General features: G+C 41.7%; 3 protein-coding genes across 3 annotated transcripts; 1 reads left to right on the forward strand and 2 right to left on the reverse strand.

The window, feature by feature from the left end:
* LOC8074710 lies at positions 6,927-8,328 on the reverse strand. The gene is made up of 2 exons (XM_002448493.2): positions 8,024-8,328; positions 6,927-7,657 (listed from the first exon to the last, which is right to left on the reverse strand). Exons 1-2 carry the CDS (start codon positions 8,207-8,209, stop codon positions 7,199-7,201), a joined length of 645 nt encoding a protein of 214 aa, XP_002448538.2. The 5' UTR covers positions 8,210-8,328; the 3' UTR covers positions 6,927-7,198.
* On the forward strand, positions 20,212-24,068 carry LOC8074711 (imidazoleglycerol-phosphate dehydratase). The gene is made up of 8 exons (XM_002447061.2): positions 20,212-20,476; positions 20,656-20,783; positions 21,648-21,752; positions 21,960-22,052; positions 22,546-22,620; positions 22,944-23,006; positions 23,205-23,314; positions 23,572-24,068. The coding sequence occupies exons 1-8, from the start codon at positions 20,281-20,283 to the stop codon at positions 23,597-23,599; spliced, it is 798 nt and encodes a 265-aa protein (XP_002447106.1). The 5' UTR covers positions 20,212-20,280; the 3' UTR covers positions 23,600-24,068.
* LOC8066791 (germin-like protein 4-1) lies at positions 24,617-25,887 on the reverse strand. The gene is made up of 2 exons (XM_002448494.2): positions 25,717-25,887; positions 24,617-25,532 (listed from the first exon to the last, which is right to left on the reverse strand). Exons 1-2 carry the CDS (start codon positions 25,847-25,849, stop codon positions 24,874-24,876), a joined length of 792 nt encoding a protein of 263 aa, XP_002448539.1. The 5' UTR covers positions 25,850-25,887; the 3' UTR covers positions 24,617-24,873.

Raw genomic sequence — 27,216 nt, forward strand, 5'->3', positions numbered from 1 at the left:
TAGTATTCAGGAACTCAGTTGGTTCAGGAACATGGGTCACAAGGTTCAGGACCTCTTTGCTTAAAAAAAGGGTTCAGGAACTCAGTTCTAGCTTTTCTGAAACGTATAGCTTTACTTGGAACCAAAAAAGAAAAAAGGAGATCAGAACTGTGAACTTTCTGCAGTCAGAGATGAAGAAGCAACTTGAAGCAAGCAAACTGTACTAAAAAGTCCTGTTCTACTAATGGCAAAACGAGCAAGAGAGATCTGCCCCTTCAAGAGCAAAGTTCAGCAGAAAACATCTATTGACAGGGATACTGTGCTGAAATTCCCTTCCCAGATGCAGCACAAGCACAACTAAAAAAAGTCTGTATTATCAATAGCAAAACAAGCCAGAGATCTGCCCCATTCAAATGAAGCCGGTGCCAGGAATATCCTGCTTAAATTCCCTTCAAATGCAGCACATAGTAAAAAATATGGCAAAAAATAGCAAGAGATCTGCCCCATTCAAATGCAGCCGGTAACAGGAATATCCTGCTTAAATTCCCTTCAAATGCAGCACATAGTAAAAAATGTCTATTATTAATGGAAAAGATAAGCAAGAGATCTGCCTCTTTTAATTGAGTGCAAATGTTGAGCGAAGAAACAAGCTTACTTTGCTGAAATGGTGTTCAAAAAATGCAGCACTAAAAATAGGGCCTGTCAGACAACCTGTTGGCCACCCCAGCCAAGCAAGCCTGACCAGGAACGATCCTCTACAGCACCAGACACAGCATCAAGCAAGATCTTGGCCGTTAATCACGCTCTGGCCCACAGGTCATGACTCATCAACCAGGCTTAAGTGCTTGCCTCCTTATTAGTCAAGGATGCAGCGGTACGATCCTATAGAACAGATCCTGTTCAAGTAAGGTCGTGCTGTGGGGCTCGAGAACTGAACTTTTAAGCTAGCTTCAACTCATGTGAGCAACCGAGGTGGTACTACTGGGTGGGAATGGGCAGCATGTTGTGTACTGGGCCTGGCCATCAAACCCATCGAGGCTGCGATAGCTTGGCCAAGTGTTGATGCCTCACCTGAATGAAAAAAGAAAAGAAAAGAAAGATATGATAAGCTCACAGCTGGTCCCTAGATGGTTGCAGTTCTCACTTCACATAGCTCAGTCTTTGGCCCATGTGCAATGCTTGCTGGATGCTGCTGCCCCATGGTTGCCATTGATCTTGACACTTGACAGCATGGTTGGCCTGCAGATCTGTCATGATGCTCAGCTTAGGGAAATCGTGATACAAGCTCGAAAGCATTTGGGTAATGCTGGTTTGCTAAACTATTAGTAAGTACACACTGCACTCACCTTTTAGTGAAGACCCGAGGCAGAGGGAAATGGCAAAATTACAATTGGTAAGGAAGCTGATGCCCATGCCCATACCCATACCCACGCCAATGTGGCAATGTCTGCATTTTTGTTTTTTTCGTGAGAGACAGTGCCAATGATCTACCTGAAAATTGAATACCTGATACATGCGGTTTTCGAGAAAGAAAAAAAAACCCTGATACATGCATCCTTAGCCCAAGTATAGAGAATCTACTGAGGTTGCCTTTGGCGTAGCCCAAGTATGGAATCAGCAACCGGTGCCATCCTTAGATGCTCATCACTCATTAGTAGGCCCATTAACAAGTCCAGGGCTCCAGGAAGGCCAAGGCTAGTCCAACCAAAAAAAAACAAGGGCAGATGCATTGCAACGCGTGTTTCTTGTGCGGTTGCCATTCCTTGTCGCCTCTGAACGTGCGGCCTTCTCGTATCTGCCAACTGACCCCTGCCTCCCTGGTACGGCATTTTTTAGTACGCGAAAAAGAGGGACAACAATGTCGTCTGTCCCTCCAAGAACGACTGACGCCTCGAGGCATCCGCCCCGCCCGCCTACGCTGACAGGCCAAACCGACCGAACGGACCCCGCGTCCGCGTGGTGCTGGGCAAACACTCCACAGAAGCTCCACGCCGCCGGTCCCTATGAAACGACTACTCCCTCTCCCTCAGCAGCAAAAAGAAACGAGAACGAAAGGTCCACCTGATTGTTATTCACGTGCTCCGTACAGCGGCCATTGGTCGTGCGTGGAGGATGATGAGGAGACGGCAGACCGAAGGCACGAGTGGCGTTGGCGCACCTAAACCAGACAGCGACGTGGTTAATTCGCCCGGGTGGGCGACGGTCATCGGGCGCCATTTATTGCCGTGGCTGGATCCCGTTCTCGTTCCGTCCCTGCCACGGGTGCGGAAAGCTTCTGCTCCTGTGCCGCCCGCAAGCGTCTGCCGAGACGCTCTCGGCTCTCGAGTTCGCGTCTGCATGCGCCCGCAGCTCTCCTCCTCTGGTTATTAACTCCCGTCGCCGTCCCCGACGATCCCCATCACCCTCATCAATGCGGTTGCGGAGGTGAAGGAATATCGCTCATCATCAATCGCGTCGCGCCACTCGGACGGAGATAGCCGGGCGCGCGTCGCGTCGTATCGGGGGAGCGAGTAGGCGGGAGAGCGAGCGGGGGCCGACGACTATCCGAGCCCACGGCGACACGCGCGAGCGAGAGCGACAGGGGCAGGGATTAAGGAATACTAATTCCGATCGGTTTTCCTGCTCCGCGACCGTCGGTTCTGAGTTCTCCTTGTCCAGCCAAAAACTAGCGAAGAAAACACCACCGGGCCAGGACGACCCAGAGGGAGGGCGGTCGCTCGCTCTCTTGCTGCCGCGCGCCGCTGTTCAGACTTTGAGACGTCGTCGTCGTCATCACAGAGCTAGCTGAGAGCAAGCTCTGCCGCGCTCTCTGCTCTGTGCATGCCGCGTGCGTAGCGTAGTACGTGCGCGCGCGCGTCACACGAGTGGCCTCGATCTGCATGGAGAATGGAGAGATAGATAGCGCGCCGGCTGACCCACGCCCCCACACGTACGTACAGCGCAAGCGTACAAGCTAGGCGAGCCGAACCATGCATCACACACACACGCAGGCCACGGCATGGACTGGACCGGCGAAAACTGGGACGAGGTCACGAGCCAGATGCATGAGCGATCCGATGCAGTGCGGCGCGCGGCCCGCGCGCGATATCATATCATGCTGCTACGTACGTACGTATGGGAGAGGGAGACGACGACGGCCGGGCAGCACGTACTATAGATCGTCACGTATATAGGTGCGCGGTGCGCGCGCGCGCGCACGCACAATAAATTGCGGTGCGACCCGGCGGACTCCTGTGCGCTGCAAATCTCGTCACCCATAAATGCCGTTGCATGCCGGTGCAGGGGGAAGCTCCCGCCGGCCCTGATCTGACGTCCCCCGGCCCGGCCGGCCTCTGACCTCGGCACGGGGGCAGCAGCAAACTTCCCACACGTTTTTGACGAAAAAGTTTTCAAGATTCCTCGTTACATCGAATCTTGTGGCACATACATAAAACATTAAATATAGACGAAAACAAAAACTAATTACACAGTTTAGCTGTAAATCACGAGACGAATCTTTTGATCCTAGTTAATCAATAATTAGATAATATTTGTCACAAACAAACGAAAATGCTACAGTACCGAAAGTTTTCACTTAGGACGAGTACCGCGCGCGTGACACGGAAATGAACCGCGTGCCTGCATCCAGCGGCACACAAACACTTGGACAGCGGTCCAAGGCCTCCAACATACGTGGAGGGTGTAGTGCATGTTCGGTTGTTCCTCTCTAGGGCACTGTTCGATGTGGGCTAATTCTTAGGCGGGGCGGAAGAACAGCTATCTCTAAAATTAGTCAGCTATATGCTGCATGGGTATATCACATTGATTATTTATAATATATAAATTATCCATAGGGTAATCAACTTAAGGTATAGGATCATTGTAGACTAGTTGATTGATTATAATAACCCAGGGCATAATTTAGCATATTTGGATCATATTCAAATTATTTTAGATGAATTATTAAACATGGATCCAAGCAGGCCCTAAGTATTATCCATTTGGATCCCAGACTCATAAATCCATGTTTGGATACCCTCTTATTATCATAATAATTGAATTTATAATCAAATTTGAGCGAAATTATATGATGATTATCAAAATCAAAACGTCTGATTATCATAACCAGATAATCCAGGTGATACTAGATTTAGGGGATTATGGGTTCTGAAAGTATAACTTAACCCCTAATCCATTGTTCTAACTTGCCAAACAAAAGGATAAGATAGGAATTTATTACTTTAACCAACCATAATCAATCATCGTAATTTAGAGAGCCAAACACTCTGATTATTACAATCCATAATTCTGATTACTATAATAATTATATGCATAATATAGATTACAATAATTCAGTTGTGATCCAACCGACCCTAAGGTCCTTATTAAAAAAAACATACCATTGTCAACTAGTGTACTTGTCTAAGAGCATCTCCAACCATTTTGTTTGAACCCACACACGCTAAATCCTCATTCAGACAGCCATTATAATAAAATACATTCTTTATATCTCTACACTGTTCAATAACTTCTATATATCTTTTCCGGCACTTTGGAGACCAAAGCTCCTCCCTCTATCTCTGGTGAGCAGAAATCAGGAATAGTGGATGGCAATATTTGGTAATCTAGTGGAACAAATTGTTGCAAGAGATTTTTCTTATCATAATCTCCATTCCTATCCATAGGGAAGAATATAAAGAGACTTTTGAGTTGCTCTAACAAACTAGAAAGGGTTTGACTAGAAAATAACTCATCCATTGATTAAAGTTAATTTTCACTTGGCCCATGGAGCCCAACTGGCCCACCGGCCTAGTATAGTTCTAGAATCATGCACTATTTCCAGAACCCCTGCATTTTAAGGAGGTTTAAATTAAAAGTGTCAAATTAAACCGTGGACATGTACATGATCTGTGCTGCAACGAATTATTTTAATTTGTTTGTTCCGTGGGAGTTGCAGATGCTGGTGGGTGGTGGTGGCTGCTACCTGAAGAACGTACCATTGAAGCATGCGCATATATATCACACAGTTGACACGTTAATGAGAGATAGCGTTGCTTCATCTAAACCGATTAGCTCCCTTTGTACCGCCCAGAGCCCATCAAGACTCACGAGGCTTTCTCGTCGCGTTTTTTTGATTTTCCACTGGAAAATGAAGGCAACAACAGTCATCATTATCCAAAACCTGGTACTACGTGGCAGGCATGGCATGGCAGGCCAAATTAACCAAAACCCGGCCGTTCGCCTACCGACGGGAGCATACTACAGGAGCAGGGCAATTAATCCCGCTGCCATCAGCGCCCGACGGGGACGGACGAAATCAACGGCGTCTCCGTGACACAACGTCACCTGATTAGCGCCCACGGTTGCAAGTCCAACCCAATTTAATGAAGGCAAAAAAAAAAACTAGGAGTACTCCACATAATTAGGTGGACGCAGCTATCGCTAGATTAACTGCGCGCAAACGTGCCGTTAATTAATTCCATCACAGTCAGTTGCCGTGACGAGCAGCTTTTATATAGTAGTACTACTCCTATTCACGGCGGTTGAAGGGCCAGTCAGCGAGTATCTAATTAACCGGGGCATTTATTTAATCCTAGCAGTACTAGTACTACTCTCTTCCTAATCGTCATTATCGCGGCGATTATTAATTAATGAATTAAGCGAAACCACCGAAGAATTGGGTTTCGCCCGCGACGTCTCAATCTGCATGGATTAATGTGGGGCATTCAATGCGCGAGAGCCGCAACTAACCAGATGGATGCATGGGCGTGCGTGCTGCGTGGCTTTTTACTTGAATTGCACTCGCCAATGCACTTCTTCATTGCTAGCCGTGTTAATTGCCTGCCTTTGCTTCCCCGCCACGTACTCCTATGTTTGCTAGCTGCTATGCGGAGCAGCTTAATTGCACCCTTTCCATCCAAAGGCCGCCATGCATTATTAATGCTTCTTGATATGTAGTATACGTCCACCGTGTGTAGATACGAGGAGTATATCTCAATGGATGATCAAGATTTCAGAATTTTAATCAAGGCGAGGCGCCATCTAGTACAGTACATGAGATTTTCATATCTCAAGAATTGATTAATTCGACCGATTTTTTTTCGTTATTTGCCACAACAATTTTCTTGAGAGATCGATCAATGCAGTTCCCACTAGTTTGACTGGAGTTTTTTTTTTAAAAAAAACACATCAAACATGCCTAATCCAGATCATCATGTTCAACGAGAAGCTGATCCAGAGAATTTTCAAGCCGTGCCTTAGTAGATTTCTTTCTTCATAGCACACGTGCAACCGAAACTTTGAATATATATTTCGACCACTAATAGACAAAAAAAATTTAGGACATGTATTGGCGCGTGAAAATGATGTGTGGATTTGTCATGAAAAATGCACTCGTTTCACTATGTTCTTAACAATTGGTACAAAAGTGAATATAAACTTTCCTCAAAAAAAGTGAATATAAAATGCAATGTAAATAAAATATACTCCATGAAAAGAACATAACTAGTATATGATCTTACATTTTTTAGATAAATGGTTTAATTTAGCTCTCCCCTGCAAGTTTTAAGAGCCACTGCATAGTTTATCTCGCAAAAGAAATCCTCTTAGTTGGATATCATTCATGGAACCAATAATTAATCCAACTGAGTTGTCCTCTTTTTTTTCTTTTTTATTAATTATAAAAAACATATACCATTACATATATCTTCACAAATAGAAAATTAGAAACTACATATAGAAATCATATATAGGCTAGAAACTGCTTATAAAAATCATGAATGAGAAATTCAGGCAGTATTATAAATTTTATATTCTAGAGTAAAATATCAAAATTGTGTTATCTATCGCACTAGAGTTCAGATTAATTTTCATTCTCTAAATTTAAATAATTCTACAACTCATAATATTTTGTATCCTACGCACCCAAACAATGAAAAAAAATATTACCATGAATAACAAACACAACGTTATAACGAACAAAACCGGAATTAAGGAAAGGCTACTATCATTTGTACAGACAGACTTTTTAAGACGAAGAACAAAATAAAAGAACAAAATAAATTGAGAGAAGTCCAACTTCTATGTAACCCAGCAGTTTTTGATCTACATGATCATACTTTTTTTTGACTAAATAAATATAGGGCCCTATACTACGATCAGGCGATTCTTCAGACAAGATATTGCCTAAAAGAAATCCATTTCCTGACTTTTTCCAATTTCCTCTAATCTTTTTCTCCGTTCACTCCATCTCCTCAGCAGCCGCATTCAGGTCGATCCTCGGCTTCTTGCCGCTGCCTTCGGCGGCGGCGGCGGACTTCTTCCCGCGGAGCGGTGGCACCCTGGCCGAGCAACGCGGGCAGCGGGGGTCCTCCTCGGCGATGAGCACGTACGTGAGGCAGGATGGGCACGCGGCTGCGCGCATAGCGGGGGACGCGGGCTGCGGCGACCGGTTGCGCTTTCCGGCGGAGGAGGACGATGACGAGGTCGACGCGGACGATGTTGACGTTGCCGGCGAGGCGGTGGTTCTCCCGGCGGCCGCGCGCTCGAGGGCGGAGCGGACCATGTCGAGGGTGCAGACCGCGGCTGAGTTGGTGGTGGGCGCCGCCGGCGCGGCGACTGCCGCCGGTGGAGGAAGGTTGAGGTCCTGGTGTCCGCCTTGCACGCTCGGGTGGCGTGGAGTCAGGAACGTCTTGCCGGACTGCGAGAAAAAAATCAACAAAGGCTGGGTTGAGTATACTTTGCAAAAGAAATACGTTTTGGAAACTATATTTCACGAGGATATAGTTAAACAAAATCTTTTGTGATTACAAACCAAGAGTATATATCCATATATCTTTGTGCAACATATCACAAACAAGAGGTAAACTTGATGGGCATGCATGCCATGCGTAAGGGAATCAACTCATATCTCGATCAGAAATCCCTATTTCTAGCAGGCGACTGTATACAATCGAAATCACAAGAACGAAAAATCTAAAATATCGATCAAATCCTCGGATAAAACTCAATCACAAGAACAACCCTGCTTGGGATATGAACCATAAAGGTGAGGGAATCAACTCACCAGGAGGTCAAGCCGTCGCTCCCAGCCGGCCGGCACCGTGACCTCGAGGTCCACGACCTCGTCCTCCGCGGCCCCGCCGCCGCCGCAACCGCCGAGAAGATCCATCGTCACAATCTCCGGCCCGCCCTTCTTCCCCGCCTCCCCGCGTAGCAGCCTCGCGACAGAGCTCACGTCCGCGGCCATCATCCCCGGTGGGCTCCCGCCTCCCGGAATTCCTTTCTCGATCGATCGGCGGTCGTCGGCGGCAATGGCAACTCCTCTCTGTCTCTGGTTTGCGCGTGCGCTCTGGCGGACTGCGGCCTGCGGGTGGAATGAAGCGGTGGGGTTAGCGCGCCCTACCTATATATACCGCCGGGCCGCCGCCCTGGCAGACATGTGGGCCCCTCAGGCCAGGGACAGGCAGGTCAATGAATATACTCCCCCAAAGGAGTGCGCTATTAATTGGCATTGTTGGGAAATGGTTGGCAATTTTATTCATTAATTGGCAATTAATTGAGCATACTAGTAGCATGGATTTGAATTTATTCAAACACGGCTTCCACCTCTTGAATTCATGCATTCCTACATTTCCTTGAACCTTTTAAGCTACTTCCCTCATCTTGGAACACAAGGCAATTTTAGGTGTCTATAAGTTAAATTATCTTAAATTTAACCAAGTTTATACAGAAAGGGCATTAACATATACCATATTAAATAGATAGCTATGAGAAATATATTTTCACATGCTTATAATCATGAAAGCTTATTAAAGGGACAAAATGCTCCATTTGAATGCCATTCATTTTCACATACTATATATATGTGCCATGGTTTTTGCATGAATGTCCACTTTATCTCACCAACACAGAGACTTTTTTTCATATTACCAACAATGACTTTGGAGCCCCTTTGATCCAAGCTAAACTATGTTATCATTTTCCTTGGCAAAACCAGAATATGAAACCACGTCAATAACAATTACTATAGCCAAAACAAATAATAGGAGAGTTTACTATTCTCAAAGGGAGATGATACTCAACTTGAATGCCATTGATTTTCACATTCATTTGTGAAACTATTGAATTAATATAGTTTGTCTGTAAGGATGCATGGCAGATGTGCTATCAATAATTAAAAAGAAAGGATTTAGCTATAAATAAAAGGATGCAAGACAGATGTGCTATCAATAATTAAAAAGAAAGGATTTAGCTGTAAATAAAACAATAAAGGTTAACGTCTACTACTTGGTGAAATGAAAGAACATATTGTCATTTTAATCAAATTGCCAGATATTCTGCATTAATTTTAGCACTAGCAAGATATGCAGAGATACAGACATGAAGGAGTGCACTATTTATTGGTGTAGTTGGGAGATAGTTGGTTTCATCATCTTGCAATTAATCGATTATACTAGCATGCAATTGAATTTAATTTATTCAAACATGGTTTTTAGTTTATTCTTAAAATCAGACATGACATATTGGCAAGTCACATTTTTGGTCCTTTTAAGTTTCTCTTGCTTAACCATCACATACATTTTTTCTTAGAAAACCATGTTTGACATAGACATCATTCTTCATCCCATAACAACACCCACTTTATCTCACCAAAACATAAATCATTCTCCATATCATCTAATACTAGCGACGATTTTGTGGCCCCTTTGATCTAAGTTAAACTATGGTCTCATTTTTTGTGAAACCAAAATATAAAACCACATCAATAACAATTACGATAGCCAGAAGAAACAAAATAAAAGTTTAATATTTTTCAAAATAGAGATAATGCTCAACTTGAATGCCACACATTATCGCATTCATTTCTGGATTTTCTAATTATAATTTGTCTACAAAAATGGCATCACAGATGTTCTAGTAGTAATTGAAAAAGAAAGGATTTTGGCTATAGATAAAACAAAATGCTTAATTTATGACATGGTGAGATGAAAGAATATATTATTATTTTAATCAAATTGCCAAATATTTTACGTTAATTTTAGCTCACAAGATATGTAGAGGTATAGATGTGAAGGGATGCACTATTTATTGTTGTAGCTGGGAAATAGTTGTTTTCATCAATTTGCAATTAATCGAGTACACTAGCATGTATTTGAATTTATTCAAACATGATTTTCAACTTACTTGTAAAATCAAACATGACATATTGTGTCACACCCTGGCTTTTAAAATAAGACCAGAGTCGTCATATGTGTGTCCAGGAAGTCCACACATACAACAAAGAATAGAAATATCAAAAACAATGTTATATATAGCGAAAAACATATTTATATTAACACTTACAAACATCAGAGTACGCGGAAACAATAGCTAAACTTCTTAGGCTCCAATCTTCTCAGGGACGGTTGACTGGGGGCTCCGTACGCCAAGCACTTCTGATAAGCTTCTAGAAAACTCCATAGCATCTATGTCCTTCTTCTGAGCAGCACTTTACTACACGCTGGGGTGTGGGGGAAATAGCAAGGGTGAGTTCATGTCGAGCTCAACAAGTACAGGCGGAAAGTATAATGACATGCAAGGCTTAATCAAAGAAAAAGCTGACACTGTTTAACTGTAGGTGAGCTTTTAAGTTGGTACACTTTAATTACAATTCTTTTATTAAGCAACCTATTACTAGTGGTGAGTAGAATATCCCAACCCTTAATTAGATGGAATGGAAGTAGATTAACCATTTTATTAAACATTATTATTATTATTACCGAGGTAGCAACCTCAGATAGTAACTCGGGGTAGCAACCCCATTAAGGTCATGGGATAGCAATCCTAATTAAGAACACAGGATAGCAATCCTGCCAACACGGAATAGCCATTTCGCCAAAGCACGAGGTAGCAACCTCAACCAAGTTCCGCCTCCAAGTTCCATGTGATTCCAATTTGCTCATCATGTGAGGGCCTGGGCCGCTCGTCTAATTAATTCCACAATATTTGAAAAGCACCATTTTTGTTTGTTGTGGAAATCTAAACTATTGTTGGCAAATTTTATCCACATATTAAAAATCGTTCATTTTATTTAGTATTTTTCTAATAACAACCCGAAATAGAAATTTCGGGGTGTTATATATTGGTCAGTCACATTTTATTGAACCTTTGGAACTTTCCTTGCTTAACCATCACATACATTTGTTTCTTAGAAAATCATATTTCACATATGCACCATTATTCGTCTCATAACAACGAACACTTTATCTCGCCAAAAATATTCCATTTCCAACATCATCAGTACTACTTATTATTTCACCAAAAATAGACCATTCTCCATATCATCTAGTACTAGCAATGATTTTGTGCCCCTTCAATCTAAGATAAACTATATTCTAATTGTTTTAGTGAAACTAAAATATAAAATCGTATCAATAACAATCACTATAGCCAGAAGAAGCAACATAAAAGGCTTAATAATTTTCAAAGAGAGAGAGAACACTCAACTTGAATGCCATTCATTATCGTATTCATTTGTGAAATTTGAATTACAGCATGTCTCGAAGAATGGCATGACAAATATGCTAGTAGTAATTAAAAAGAAAACAAATTGTTTGTAGATAAAAGAAAAAATAGCTTAAAGTTGAACACATGGTGAAATGAAACAACATATCATCATTTTAATTAAACTACCAGATATTAAGGAGTGCAATATTTATTGGTGTAGTTGGGAAATGGTTGATTTCATCAATTTACAATTAATTGACAATACTTACATGAATTTGAATTTATTAAACATGGTTTTTGGCTTGTTCTTAAAATCACACATGGCATATTGGTAGAACCTTTTGAGTTTTTCCTGTTTAACCCTCACATACATATTTTTCTTAGAAAATCATATTTGACATGTGCACCATTCTCCATCTTATAACAACGCACCGTGTAGCATATTCAACATCTGTGGCAAACCCAATCCATCTACTCACTATTGCCACTATAGCTCCGTACCACATCTCCCCATATCCTCTAATGGATATTGCTTTATGCCTCAAATAGCTACCACATGTCGTCCTATCATCTAGTAGCTATTGTTGTATGCATCTACTACCTACGGCTATCGATGCCTTGCTTCTCATTTGAATGTCACCTTAGGAGTTTTGATATGTCTTTGATCCAAAATATAAAACCCTAACAATAGCTCTTACTATAATCAAAGAAAAATATAAATCTTCTTATTTTCAAAGAGAGATAATGCTCAACCTAAACGGCATTTATTTCCATATTCGTTGCACAATTTTTGAAAATTATAGTTCATCTATAAGCATGACATGACAAATGTGTAATAATTAGAAAGAAAAGATTTAGCTGTAAATAAAACAAAATGTTAACATTACAGCACACAGTGAAATAAAGGATGTATTCATTAATCAAATTGCCATATTTATATGTATTAACGTTAGCAAGATATGCGGATATACAGAAGTAAATGAGTGCACTATCTATTGACATAGTTGGAAAATGGTTAGCAATCTATTCATCATTTGGCAAACAATTGAGTATATATACCAGCATGAATTTAAGTGTATTCAAACATGGTTTTCCCACTTATTCTTAAAATCATGCATATATAGCATATTGTCAAGTCATGTTTCATTTAACTTCTGAGTTGATCTTGCTTAACCATTGCATATGTATTTTTGTTTGAAATCACGTAACATTATTCCATATCGCGCCACTAGAAGTTTCATTAAAGCTCCACATTGTGTATCACTATATGATCTAGTGGCAGATAGTATCCCTTGTTGTATTTGTAGTCTTAGGCCCTATTTGGACCGAAGGGGTAAAGATTAGCCCATCCCTTTTAGCCATGTTTTAGCCCTTCAGGGTCCAAACAGGAGGACTAAAAGGAGGAGCTAATCTTTAGCCCTCCATTAGCCCATTAACCCTTGCAAGGTAGGCTAGGGGGCTAAAAGTGCTAATAAGTGACTTTACTCTCTTTCTATCTCCTCTCTCTATCACCTTTTAGTTACAAATCCAAATAGTCCAAGAAGCTAAACTTTAGCCCCTTTAATTCGAGGGCTAATCTATAGCTCCGGGATAAACTTTAGTTAATGGGATCCAAACAGAGCCTTAGGGTACTCTCAATGCAAAAACCATCATAGTTTCTATAAACATTAATTATGGTGCCACCTAAGCATTTTGCTGATGTGGCAAAGTAGTTATTGAAAAGAGAGCAAAAATCATAGAAACTGGGTCTAACTTAGAAATCATGTCTACGCGAGATCTAAGACATGAAGTGATATTATTGGTTGAGAATGGATAGAGAATGAATGTGATTGGATAACAACCTCGAATAATTTCAGCTTATACATAGTGTCTATAGAAATTAATAGGTATAGAAACGACATGTATTTTTTAGCATTGAGAGTGCCCTTAGCTAGCAGAGTACTATTTTGTTGTCATGTGCCTTTGCTAGCTAAGGCTACAAATATCTTGGTTATTACTATCTTTGGGAAAGGGAGAATATAATGCTCAACTTGAATGTCATTTATTCTATATTTATTGTGCAATTATAGTTCATCTATAAGAATGGCAGGCCAGATGTGCTAGTGGTGATTAAAAAGAAATAGTTTGGCTATAAATAAAACAAAAATAATTCAATGGACCTATCGTGTGTTTATTACATTCCCAGATTTTCTCTACGTACAATGGAACCTAGGAAAGATATGCAGATATTAGTGGAAAGTGTGCATAGTAAAATAAATAAATAAATAAATATATTTCGTTGGACTAGTAGTAGAATTAGGACTAGGGAACTATACGTCACATCATTAGCTACCGGTAGGTGATTACCAATTAGGAAAAAATAAAGAAATGAAATTGGGTTACGTATCTGTGGTGTACTATTAAAAAGACGTGCTCCTACCCCAGAACGTAATCACACTCATATCTTGTCACGAATTGATGGTGAAGATTGTTTTCCATAACCACCGAATAGGAAGGCTTTTAATGTGCATCAACAGCAACCCGTGATGAGACGATCTTTGCATCGCAAGCAATTAAACACAAGGATCGTGAAGACTTGCCGCCTTGACTCGATCCATGATTCATCATCGAGTACTTGTGGATTGCAGTTCAATTCACACGATGGAAGTAGCACTTGTGTGCAGCAACTTTTTTTAGCCATGCACGACTAGCTACCAAGCTGCCATGCGTCTTGACTGTACTTATCTCTGTAATAGCTTTCGAGCAACTTTTGAATTGATCGACTCTGTCCATGCTGAAATTATTCGAGGTTGTTAATTGTAGACTTGTAGTATACCGTACATGACTGCAGATAATTTGCAGATGAAGAAATACTCTGTCCATGCTGAAATTATTCGAGGTTGTATATGGGCAGCCGGTCCCTGTCATTTTCCTTCCATTAAAATTTGCCAACCACAACAATTTTAAAATTTAGTCTATGGCATGCATGCCTATTTTTCCTTTAGATAATTATTCGAGGTAGGATGCGTTTTCTTTTCATTTTTGAATGAGCATGCATTCAAAACGGAGTAGTTACAGTTGGGGTCAGAGTGCTCCGTTTTGCTGCATTTCTTGGGCGTGGGGCCGGGTAAAATGACCCACAACAAACGCATTAACTAACCCAACTGCGACTGAATTGTCATGGGAAAAGTAGCTTCCTAAACCTTCACACCCAAGAGTTCAATTGCCCCCATTGAATGCAATCAATATCTTCATCTTTGCCTGCACTTATTAATGAACGGATTGTTAGGGCCTTTGGTTATCTCCGCATTAATGGCGAGCGCAAGTGCTCACCGGGATTCTCTGTGGTAGGGTAGCTCAACGGCTTGTCACCGGCCCAACTCTGTACGTTACTGAAATTCTATAGGATTTGGAATTGGAATTGCGAGAGCACAGTTTGCATTTACGACTAGGAATTGTAATTTGTATAGTAGGAAAAAGGTATAGTTTCAAACATCATAAATTCGATTACTTTGAGCAATTGTTTTTTTTTGGCTATTATATGAGCAAATTTGATTAAATAGCCCCTCAATATTCAGATCGGAAATTGGCTTAATCATGGAGGAGGCAAAAGGAATTTCTCGTCCGATGAGTGAATGGAAGTCTTCGTAAGCGAAGAGAGATTGTAATTTTTCTTAAAGATCCGGCAAAAACAGGTTTTGATTAAATAAGAGGGTGAGCAGAACTCAAATTTACAAGCGGGAGTTGCGCTCTCCAGCATATACTAGGATGTCTGGGGTAGCAAATGCTTTGGCTTTGTTAGCTGTAGACGTTATAAACACTCTGGGGCTGTCTTGGCCAAGCAACTGCATGTACATGGAACTTCCTCAACGCCATGCCAATTGTAATACTTTTGTGACAAGCTAATAAAGATCTCTCTTTACTCGCAAGAAAACTCAATGCTATAGTGTGTGCGGAAGAGTTGAAGCCGAAGCTAAGAGGATATAAAACGAGTGACATTATATTGCTACAACCTTAAAATGGGAGATTAAAACATTATTCTTGCAACAAAAAGAAAAAATTTGAGACAATGATCTCCACCTTTGTCTCATACCTAGACGCCATGTTTTCCTTTCAGCCACAATAATACATGTCCTCGTGTCCAAGGAGGAAAATTATCATGGGCGATGTAGGTGTAAGTTAGGGCCTGTTTGACAAGGCTCCTTTCCAGCTCCGGCTCTGGCTTCTTCAGAGGAGCTCTACCAAACGTGTTTCTGGAGAAGCCATTTTCGAGTAGAAGACAGAAGAGTCGGAGCTATTTTGACAAAGACCATTTAAATATCTGGTTATAAACTTCTCTACATATGCCGAGTTTAGGAAAAAGTAAGAACCTAGCTCACCCAGGGCCGGGGGTTGGTGGATCAAGCACTTGTAGAAAAATTTTGGTGTATAAGGGGCCTATATGCAAATAGCATTTTATTTTTGTGGTATCCCTAAGAAAAATATTTTTTTCATGAAGTATTGTACATGTGTAGACACTTACATAACAAAGACTTATTGAGCACATTCGAAAGACTGAGCTAACAAATCTAGAGTTTGACAAAAGTCTTAGATATCTCACTGTCAACTGCAGGCACGTCACCTATCAGAATAGTGTCATTAAATCTATAAATACATTTAGAAAAAAATCAGCAAGAATGTCAAGTCTCTTGGTCAGGTTCCATCACAACGAAGAATCTAATTAGTTGAGCTATGCCCAATTTGTGAAAAATACCTTCTTTCAATGAGTTTGTGCTTGAATTGCATAGAGATCCCTCGCAAACAATTTTCACTTGTACCATTTTCATTTTTTTTTTGCGAAAGTGTTATCTCCTTTTCTTATAGGACAGCATGTTTATTAAAATTAGCCATATAAAAATGGAGGGAAGGAGCCTGGATAGCTTACCCACCGCCCATGCATGCCCATTCCATCCATCCATGAACCATGATTGTGTGGGCGTCATATGACTGTCTACACGTTTGACCGCGATTAAGCAGCTGACGTAGCCTTTTCGATCGAGAATGAAATGTGAAATGGAGCATCGAGTTCTTATTCAATTTATTATCTAATACTATTAAATACATATTTGTTGACCGTGCATGGAGGAAAACATATCCGTCCTAATATGCGGCTTCGGGAATGGGTATTTTAATTTATTCTAAGATACTAGCCACGCCCATGCATGCATGGTCAACTAACTGTTGCCAACCTCTGATTCCTGAACAACAACTGCATGCATGAAGAATAGTCTAAGCCGAGAGGCAAAAAGAAACCATGCTGAATTGACACTTCAACTTTCATCTTGAGCAGAAAGGGAAAAAAAGCATCCAAGTTGAGTGACAAACATCACCACCCCATGCATGCGTCAAATTGCAAATACTCCCTCCGTCCTCAAATACTGCTATTTCTAGCAGATTTCAGACAGATTAGTGTGGCAAATAAAAGACCATTCTACCCTCAATTAATTTGGGATCCACCATTTAATCATGCACGTTAAGCCATGGTTCTCTGGTTCCAACGAGCTGCATTTAATGCCAACTAAATAGACTCAAACAATTACCATACGCCAAAGTACTACTCCCTAAAAAAATTAAATGGGCTGGTGGACTACGGAAGTTCCGAGGAGAATTAAATAGGCTGGTGGACTGAGTGTGCTAGTAGAAATAGCAATATTTATAGACAAAATTTTCTCCTAGAAATAGCAGTATTTAGGGACGGAGGGAGTACTATAGGAGTTTATATACCCATGGACAACACAAATAAATACGTATGTTTCTGTAGCTACAGCTCTACGCAATCATCAATGGATAGTAGTAGTACGTAGTTAGGAGCATCATCAGTAGTTGAGAGCGTGGACTTTGTGCTCTACGCAAACGGTTGTTCATAAGTCAGGCTGATCCATAACTGCCGGATGACAGTACAAATTGCACCATCAGTTTCCCTAGCTAGCGCCATCATCGGCCAAAGAGCAAGCAGCAGCGCATCGCAGATGCATGCAACGCAACCGATCGAACGCCGGTCATTACTGCTGCAAGGACGAGCAGGAATAATCAGAGGAGCACAAATCTGAAGAAAGAACCACTGCAGCCGCAGCTGTCTGACCTTCCCAGTGTGCAATCTGCGCAGTTGATCGCGTGGCTACAACGGCCTGGCCAAACCTTCGATTCCACTCACTGTTCCGTTCCGAATGTCAATTCCTGTACTTGTGCCATAAAACTGCCATGGCGTAATCCGCAGTGATTTGGGGGAAAAACTGCGGCAGGCAGGCAACAGAGCGGCCAGAAAAAGCAATGCATATGCATGACACAGGGAATTCATTACGTACAGTACCCGGTGGTAGCAGTTTTTGGTGTCGTACCAGTACGGCGGAGCCGGATCTTATTTTCGTCGCAAACGATTACTATTGCTGCTGTATTACATTACTATTAATTAAGTGGCACTGTTAGTTGCTAACTGTCCTCTGACACAATAAGTCACGCACAGCCGAGAAGGTCGTGTAGTACTCGCTAGCTAGTAGGGGGTTTCTCCGTCATCTGCATGGACTTGTTGCGAATTCTCTGCAAACTCTCTTAGCTCGAAGCTTGCAAGTCAGCCCAACCTCCGGCTATTAAATGAAGATTTGGTGCGTGCATGTACCTGCACGGATGTGGGGGTGTACAGTCATGCTGATACTGAGAGAGATAGTCATCGTTTGACAAATTAAAGTAGGAGTACTCCTACTAATCTACTACTCCTAGGCCTTGTTTAGTTCCGAAATTTTTTCGGATTTCGCTAATGTAGCACTTTCGTTTTTATTTGACAAATATTATCCAATTATAAACTAATTAGGATCAAAAGATTCGTCTCGCGATTTACAGACAAACTGTGTAATTAGTTTTCGTTTTCGTCTATATTTAATGTTTCATGCATGTGCCACAAGATTCGATGTGACGGAGAATCTTGAAAAACTTTTTGTATTTCGGGGTGAACTAAACACGGCCCTACTCCTGAATTCCTCCTGATCAATCGACACACAGCACACAGGAGGATCAGCAGTGCATGCGAGTAGATTAGCAGCAGACCAGCAGAGGAGATCAGAGAGGAAGAGGAGTCTACAGCAGCAGGTACTAGCAGGGAAAAGTACAATCTTCAATAATACTTCGCCCGCGCAATAAATGGTTCCATGAATGCAGAGTGGTTCCTGGTTGAAAAATTTATGCGCAGACAGATGATGGGGGAGGGGTCGTTTTTAGGGATTTAATGAGGGAAGGGAACTAGAGTTAGGCTAGGGTGGGCCCACCACTCATCCTCTCTATGCGGCCCCGTGGTTTGCCTCCTCCTAGGCCTACTGTACAAAGGAACAAAACACATGCACGTTTATCAAACCGGCTGATGTAAGCATCCACCAAATACATGCATCGAAAATCTTCGTCCTCCCTTGGCTTGGTCCATGCATTTGATTGATCATCTGTACTATGCACTCTCTATGCTTTGCAAATACTTTGCCGAGCTATTTTGGAGCAAGTTTATCTCTGGCTGATGTTGATACTAATTTGTTATAAGAAAAAAACACTGTTATCTAACTATAAAAATTTATATGAAAAAGTTAAAGTAAACTGGAGGATTCAGAGCCGAAGAAAAACCCTACCAAACAAACCTTTAGTATAGTTGATGTTCAAAATACCAATCCGAGTGAAACCTTTTTAGTTTAAGGGTCATTTATATATTTTGAAACAGAAAATACTTGTCAAAGTTACGTTTAGGAGAGTGTCTCGTTTTGAAAAAAAACGCCAAGTGTTCGGAAACAAGAGAGGGTATTTTTTCAAAAAACATTTGCTATTATTTTCTTTGTGCTGGGCTAGCCATGAGTGCTGTTTTTTTTTGACAAGAAGCCATGAGTGCTGTTGTGTGCGTCAATTTGGTCCAACTGTTCCAATAAATACACCTTGAATTGGTGGCAATCTCTATCCTCGCCTTTAATTTCCTCACACCCAAAAACGAGAAAAGGCTACTGCAGACCGCTCCCTCCTCTTAGAGGCAGAGGACAAGTTTATTTGGCTCGATAATAATGAGTATAATGATGAGGGTTATGGATTGCTATATTTGATTTTCTGTAATCATCACGCACCATCAAAATATAGTTGCATGTAGCTTTTCCTGGACAATTAGTTCGGTTTTTTTTCTGTTTTTATTGATAAAAAATGATTACAAATAGGAGTAGTGTTCAAACATATTGGGAAAAAGTGCACGTGAACATTTTATCTCACTGTCTAATATAAACACGCGCTAGAATAGCGTTGATCTTCTAGAGACAGATAATTCTTCAATATATGAACATTAGTTCAAGTAAGGTTTTGATTTATATATTTAAATAAATAGTTAGCAGAGTAAGCGCTCAAGTGGTTAGTTTTTCTTTAAGGTAAAATCTGTTCACTCGGAGATGTTTATAGGGTTAGGATATGTGCTCTGAGTCTTGATTATGGGTGCATCTTTTTTTTGTGACTCGATTATAGGTGCATCTTCTATGTGTAAAATGTATATACTTTTGTCTATGAACTTTTATTAGAAAATAATATTTTGAAAATCATAATATGGAATTTTTGTAGGGGAAATATGGAATTGAAAATAGAAATAAGCCTAGAGAAGAACTCTGAAGCGCGGGCCCAACAGAGTGTTTTCCGGATGGCCCAGAAAATTGAGCATCAGCCGGCCCAACTAATAAGCAAACCTGCTTCTCTACACCACCCAAGGCCCAAGGCCCAATAGACGAGAGTCCACACGTCCCCACCCCCACCCCTCCCGACTCCGCGGTCCACTCTCCACTGCCACCAGGCAAACCAGCCGCGCCGCCGCCGGCGATGACCACCGCGCGGTTCGTCTCAACCTGCCCCACCCGCCTATCCTCCACGTCGACTTCCCCGATTCGAACCTCGGGGTGGGTTATCGGTCGGGTCCCCGCTAGGCCGCTCGGTTTCTCGCTTCGTCTCAAGCCCGCCATGGCCGCCGCCGGCGTCGGCGGCAACGGCTCCCCGACCGCACCCGGAGACTCCATAGGTGGTTCATGTGTTTGACAGTGGAATTTTTTTGCTCTCTGCGCAGCTTCGTGTTTGATTCGTTCCTCAGCTGCGCCCAGCACTTAATAGTTCATATTGTTCTTCTCTGCAGTAGCTATTTCGACGGACTGTATTTGTTCCAAGCACATTTTTTTTTATGATTGCGTTCAAAATCTTCAGGATCTTCTAGGATTGGAGAGGTTAAGAGGGTGACTAAGGAGACAAATGTGCACGTGAAGATCAACCTTGATGGCACTGGTGTCGCCGAGTGTAGCACAGGGATACCGTTCTTGGATCACATGCTCGATGTGAGTATACTTTATCTGCGTTGTACAAGTAATTAGGGAATTGGAGGTATCTGTATAGACATAATATGCTTGCGGTTCCTGTCTTTGTGATTTCTAGTTCCCATGGATGAGGGGACTGAGAACATTAGGCCTTTTGTGCAAAAGGGGAGAAAATCAAAGCCGTGTACTTAACATGAAACTATCTTGATCAAATCCATAAAGTGGGCTAACTCAAGCATCTTCTGATAGGAAAAGTCTTTTTGTATACTGCTCTTAACTTAAGAAGATGTTTAATAGGGCCAGTAGTACAGTCATTTTTTTTTAGAAAGTGATGTACTGTACCATGAGAACTTGAGGCCATCTTGACGTGGAAAACTCTACCACTTTTCTAGTTCCACGTGTTGCAGGTGGTCACTCTTAGGACTATGCTATCGAGCAATTACTTCGCAAAATGCCGGCTTCGATTTAACTTTTCCTAGTATGATGTGATCCATGGAGAGAGTTCCACACAGGTGTCAGAATTCAGAAATGACTACCGTACGTGAGTCCGTGACTAGCGCTTGTGAAGAGAAATAGCTGTAAATACTAAAATATAACCAAAGCCAGAAAGCAAATATTCATGTAAAAAGGCCACCTATTTCCATTATATTCCCTTTTAAGGCATTTATTTTTGAACATGCTGCTGCTCTTTAATGGTCTCTATTCTATTGTACTACCTATGTCATGTGGTTCAAAATAGAAGGTTCTAAATGAGTAGATAAGTATGCTTTTTTTCAGTCAGTTGGCCATTAACTTTGAGCTTAAAACTTGCAGCAGTCTAAATGAGTAGATAAGTATGCTTTTTTTCAGTCAGTTGGCCATTAACTTTGAGCTTAAAACTTGCAGCAGCTGGCATCACATGGACTCTTTGATGTGTACGTGAAGGCAACAGGTGACACACATATTGATGACCATCACTCAAATGAGGACATTGCTTTGGCAATTGGGACGGTGATTATTACTTTCCAAGAACATTTGTCAGTTTAACTTCTAGATGCATTTTCCTTTCCTAACTCTTGCACTAAACTTAACACTGATTCACCATTTTTTTCAGCTTATGACTTGTGCTGAACCACCTGTAATTTAATTCCATGCAATCAGCATTAGCATAGATAGGCAGACAATCAATGTGATGATCTTCCCTTATTGTCTGTGTAGGCACTACTTGAAGCACTTGGTGATCGAAAGGGAATTAACCGTTTTGGGCATTTTACAGCACCGCTCGATGAGGCAGCGGTTGAGGTTATACTGGTAAGTCGTATTCTCTTGTTGTATTTACACACTATAAATGTGCAATTTTGCATTGACTCTATATGCCAATCTATGTGCCATTTATGCGTGTCTGGCTCTAGTGCTATACACTTAAGGTTCTTTGTTTTTGGATTTCCATGTATTCATGAGCATATACTATTACTAGAGGCCCGTTCATATGCATTTATTGACACTTCAGCAATAACATTCAAGCTGTTTTTTTAGATTTTTGTTTGTGTATGAAGTTTTTCATATCCATCTATCACATACAAATTGAAAAAAGAAGTTCTGTTAAATCTTAAATGTTATCATATATTTGTTTGCCATTTTTGGTTCATGTTAGTTTAAGTTATTTTATTGGACACATCACAATGCGCATGTTGTCGATGTTTTAACTTCCCTTCACTATATGAATATGCAAATTTTAGCCACCTCATTTGTTTCTTTAATAACCTGAAACAAATTGTTGATTATTACTTCCCCCTGTATCCAGGATCTGTCTGGTCGCCCTCATTTAAGCTGTGGCTTAGATATTCCTACTCAGAGAGTTGGCACATATGATACACAGGTAATTTGTGAAATTTGCAAACCTTTTGTCATTATATGTGCAGTTGTGTTTTCTTTATGCTTAGACCTAAAAAAAATTATAATCCTTGATAGCCACATCTGAAACTTTCATTTCAAGTTCGACATGCATTCATTTATATTTCATCAACTGTTTAAACACGACACTTCCTGTGTTTAAAAAGAAATACCTTTTTGTGAAATCTTAAAAAAAAAAAAACCTTGGCAGTCATCATTTATTCATCGCCAATGCATTGCAACACTTTCTGCATTGTAAACTCCTGCAGTCAAGTTAGTCAAAGTTTCATTTATTCATTTTGGTTCCAGCTGGTTGAACACTTTTTCCAATCTGTGGTGAACACATCTGGGATGACTCTTCACATCCGTCAGGTACATATTGCTGTCTGCTCAAATCAAATTCTCTTCAAAACAGCTGGATCAGTGATACAATTTTAGTCACGGACAGTTAAGAGCATCATATAGGCTGAGCATAAGGGCAAGATGGTTGAGTTTTCTCTATTTTTTATAGCTAATTTGCATGACCCTGTCCCTAGCACCTCATCTCTTGCTCCATACTGTCTTTTGAAGCTTGCTGGGAAAAACTCACACCATATTATCGAGGCATCTTTCAAAGCATTTGCTAGGGCACTTCGACAAGCAACAGAATATGACTTGCGCCGCCAAGGCACTGTCCCCAGGTCTGTCTTTCCTTACTGAAAACTTTATTCAGAAAACTCTCATTAGTTCATGACCAGTAGGTGAAAAAAATGCTTCAAGTACTGTTATTTCGAACCACACCATTCTGTAGATGTAGTTCAAGTTTTCTACTGTTGATTGATATCTGACATTGGTAGAGGATAGCTGGGTTTAAAAGCCAACAAACATATGCTCTTGATATTCTACAATTTACATCCCTGCTGTCTGCTGATATTTTTCTTGGTTGTCTCAATTGCAGCTCCAAAGGTGTTTTGTCAAGATCATAACATTGTGAGTTTGAACGTACGCATACCGTTCATTGCAGCGCACATCAATGAGAGGAAACCTGCAGGCAGCTGCTGCGGTTTCTGCTGCTTACATTGGGAGCCTGCGTTAACCTTTGACACCAAAGCATGGACCTTGCTAGTGAGATAAATCAAATATCAAATGTAGCACTACTGCAACTCTATCTGCTCTCTGGAGTTACAGGAAATCTGAAGATTGAAAAGGTCTGGACAAGCTGTGACTTTGAAAGCTACTCCGGTCACCATGAATAATGCTGCGCCTTGTAAGAACTTTGCAACGTGGATCATCCGCACAAACATAGGAGTATGTAATTGTTTGGCCATTGAAGGGAATAAATTGGTTTTTGTTCGTCCAGTTTGTGCGAGTTGAGAAAATAGGAGCCCTCCAATTATCTGGAACTGGAAAGAGGGATGAATTGTGGTTCCACTTAATCCACGAATGTTCACTGGATGCCGAATCAGCGAATTTTCTCCTGCATAATTTCTCTACGACGATCGCGTGTGTAGACTGCTTCCGCTGCCCATGCAGGACACGCAGGCCTGCAGTGCCACTGAAACGGTTCGTTGCGCGTCGTGCGCCGGCAAAGCTTCCGCAGAGCCCGGATGAGATCGTGGCAGGTAGAGCCAAAGTTTAACTTGGGCCTTGTTTAGTTTAAAAAAATTTGCAAAATTTTTCAGATTCTCCGTCACATCAAATTTTTAGACGCATGCATGAAGTATTAAATATAAAAGAAAATAAAAACTAATTGCACAGTTTGGTCGGAATTGACGAGACGAATCTTTTGAGTCTAGTTAGTACATGATTGGATAATATTTGTCAAATACAAACAAAAGTGGTACTATTCTTATTTTGCAAAAAAATTTGCAACTAAACAAGACAAAACCGAAGAATTGAAGTTTAACTTGGGATCTGATAGAGCCAAAGTGAGTAGAACGGAGCAGAGTATTACAACATAAAAGGACGGCTAATGCAAATACATGCAATAGCACTACTAGTACTAGATCAAACACTGAAACTTCCAATTTCATTTCATATATAGAGGAAACAGTAAAAGAGATTGCAGTACACTTGGTGCGGTTTTGCCACAATTATTCAACCCGATCGAGCTACTGCTACTGCTCGATCAACACAAACGCCCGCATTGGTACTGTGTTGGTGTGTGGTACAAATTATTCATATCAATACTTGTAATGGCTGCCTGACCCGCGCGCGCGGCTGCACTTGTGCCGCCGACGCTGAGCCACCAGCGTACAGATCAGCCACGGCCAGGGTACCCCGGATAGCCGCCGCCGGTACCGTTGCCGCCAGGATAGCCGCCGCCACCCGGCAGGCCACCGCCAGGATAGCCGCCGCCGCCGCCGCCGCCTGCCACTGGTGCCGCGCCGAACGCCTGCTGGACCCAGTCGACGGTGGCCTTCTCGAGCATGAAGGCCCTGGCGAGGATCTCGTCGAGGATGGGCGGCTTGGCGCCGAACACGGCGTTGGCGATGGTGATGGTGCCGGGGTTCTGGCTGCTGAGCGCGGCGATGGCCACGGCGGGGGTCTTGCCGTTGTTGAGCTGGAAGTGGATGAGCCCCTGCGGGAAGACGAACACGTCGCCCATGACCAGCTGCTTGGTGAAGAGCGTGTTGTTGAGCAGCTGGTTGGAGGTGACGAAGCCCACCAGGAGCGTGCCCTGGATCACCGTCAGGATCTCCGACCCGCGAGGGTGCGTGTGCGGCGGGTTCTGCCCGCCGGGGACGAAGTCGATGCGCGCCAGCGAGATGCCCAGCGTGTTCAGCCCCGGGATCTCCGTCACCGCCACCGGCGTCACGGCTGAGCCCTGCGCGTTTGCTGCCATCGGCTCTATGTGGAAGAAGAAGTCGTTTGCCTTCACCACCTTCGGGTTCTTGCAAACCACACCATTCACCAGCACTGCAAGCACACGTCGACTCCACCCATGCATGTCAGTAGACAGTACAGTACAGGCATCGCACATAGCATACACATGACTTGCCTTTACATGCATATGCATACATACATGTCTAGAAATACACTGTATTGAACAAACTACTCGTACATACAGCAAGAGCCATAGTATAGTAACAATATATTTTACCTGCAAGGTTGTTGTTATCAGCAACGCAGAAGTCCTGGAGCTGGGTCGGGTCAGTTGCCAGACCACCACGGGGAACTGAAGCAAAGCCCACAACTGCTAGCACTGCAAGCAGTGTAGCAAAACGGGAAGCCATGGTTCTCTGTTTATTTGCTAACTAGTGATCAAGTGTGTGCTCTACAACACTTGCCAGGGCACCAATTTATACTGTCATAAAGGTAGCTGTGCAGTAGTGGACTGCTTGCACGCTCTGCTCCACAATTCACCATCCATCACTCTAGCTCACTCACTGTGTAGTTTGAGTAGGCATCCACGATATGCTACTCGACCGATGGCTTACGTAGAATGTATCTGTGTCTTGTTGTTACAGTTCCACTAACTGTTTCTTTACATATACATGGTGTGATATAATCACGTGCCTGATATCCTTGTGGAATTACATGCATGCAGGTACGATACGGTTGGAAAATGTGGGTGAAGATAACAAATTTTTTTCAATCCTTGTAACATTCACCCACTACCACCACAAAGATTTCCAAAAACCCACTTGTGACTTCTGATCGATCCCCATCCGTAAACAAGTACAACTCCTGCACTGAAAATTCTACGGGTGGCACCTCCTGAGAAGGTGACTAAAATTTTCTTTAAACTCGCGTCTCCAGGACTCCATAGTGCTTGTCCGCCAGGCCACACTAGTTTTGCTACAACCTCCCCTCCGATCCCTAATTAAGCCACTCTCAATTGAAACCTCAAAATTACCGAAATCAATTGCTGCTTTTTTTACCCGTACGTTGCTACGGGACAATTAATATTTTATATTTAAAACATATAGATCACACGATAAGATAATAAATCCATAATAAAAATATTATGAACAAAACATTCAAAGTGTCATTTTTATAACAATAATATAACACATGTTCAATTTTCATTATGCCATCACACGAGTATGTATACAACATATCTTTGTAGAGTCTGATAAACCATTTTAAAATACCTAGGAACAACAACAATATATGACGTTAGTGAGATATTATTTGTGCAATATAAATTGAATGAAAAAAAATACATTGTATGCATTAGTAATATTCTGTTACCTCACTTACGGTGTTAGAACCTCCTTAAATACAATATTCTTCGTGAAAGTTTACACAAATAAATATCTCGGGGATAATGTTATATTGTTTTGTCTAATGCAACGTATTATGTATCTTTACTTAGATAATCTAACAACATCTTTCACATGACATTTCATACATCTAGTCTAGTTTAGTTGATACAATCCATATACTTATACGTGAACAACAAATTAAACCCTAAGTTGGACACAAAATTAGGATATATGTAAGTTAGCAAGAAACATTCATATTTGGCCTCTCCTTTATTCATTCCAAAGTTACAATGATTGGCTACTCTAATGTCAATGCTTATGTCTCAGTTCTTGTTTGTTCAGTCATCATTTGTGTTTTATAAGGCAAATAGGGCATCTTGTGATAACTCCTA

The sequence above is a fragment of the Sorghum bicolor genome, chromosome 6, assembly GCF_000003195.3.
Source record: "Sorghum bicolor cultivar BTx623 chromosome 6, Sorghum_bicolor_NCBIv3, whole genome shotgun sequence".
In the NCBI taxonomy this organism is placed as follows: Eukaryota; Viridiplantae; Streptophyta; class Magnoliopsida; order Poales; family Poaceae; genus Sorghum; species Sorghum bicolor.

Bases quoted from the DNA above. Each gene is read 5' to 3' on its own strand.
- LOC8066791 (XM_002448494.2), bottom strand. From the start codon at position 25,849: ATGGCTTCCCGTTTTGCTACACTGCTTGCAGTGCTAGCAGTTGTGGGC. The intron at 25,533-25,716 runs GTAAAATATATT...GTGTGCTTGCAG, and splicing joins TGATAACAACAACCTTGCAG to TGCTGGTGAATGGTGTGGTT.
- LOC8074711 (XM_002447061.2), top strand. From the start codon at position 20,281: ATGACCACCGCGCGGTTCGTCTCAACCTGCCCCACCCGCCTATCCTCC. The intron at 23,007-23,204 runs GTACATATTGCT...TGTCTTTTGAAG, and splicing joins TGACTCTTCACATCCGTCAG to CTTGCTGGGAAAAACTCACA. The intron at 23,315-23,571 runs GTCTGTCTTTCC...TCTCAATTGCAG, and splicing joins CGCCAAGGCACTGTCCCCAG to CTCCAAAGGTGTTTTGTCAA.
- LOC8074710 (XM_002448493.2), bottom strand. From the start codon at position 8,209: ATGATGGCCGCGGACGTGAGCTCTGTCGCGAGGCTGCTACGCGGGGAG. The intron at 7,658-8,023 runs GTGAGTTGATTC...TTTTTCTCGCAG, and splicing joins AGCGACGGCTTGACCTCCTG to TCCGGCAAGACGTTCCTGAC.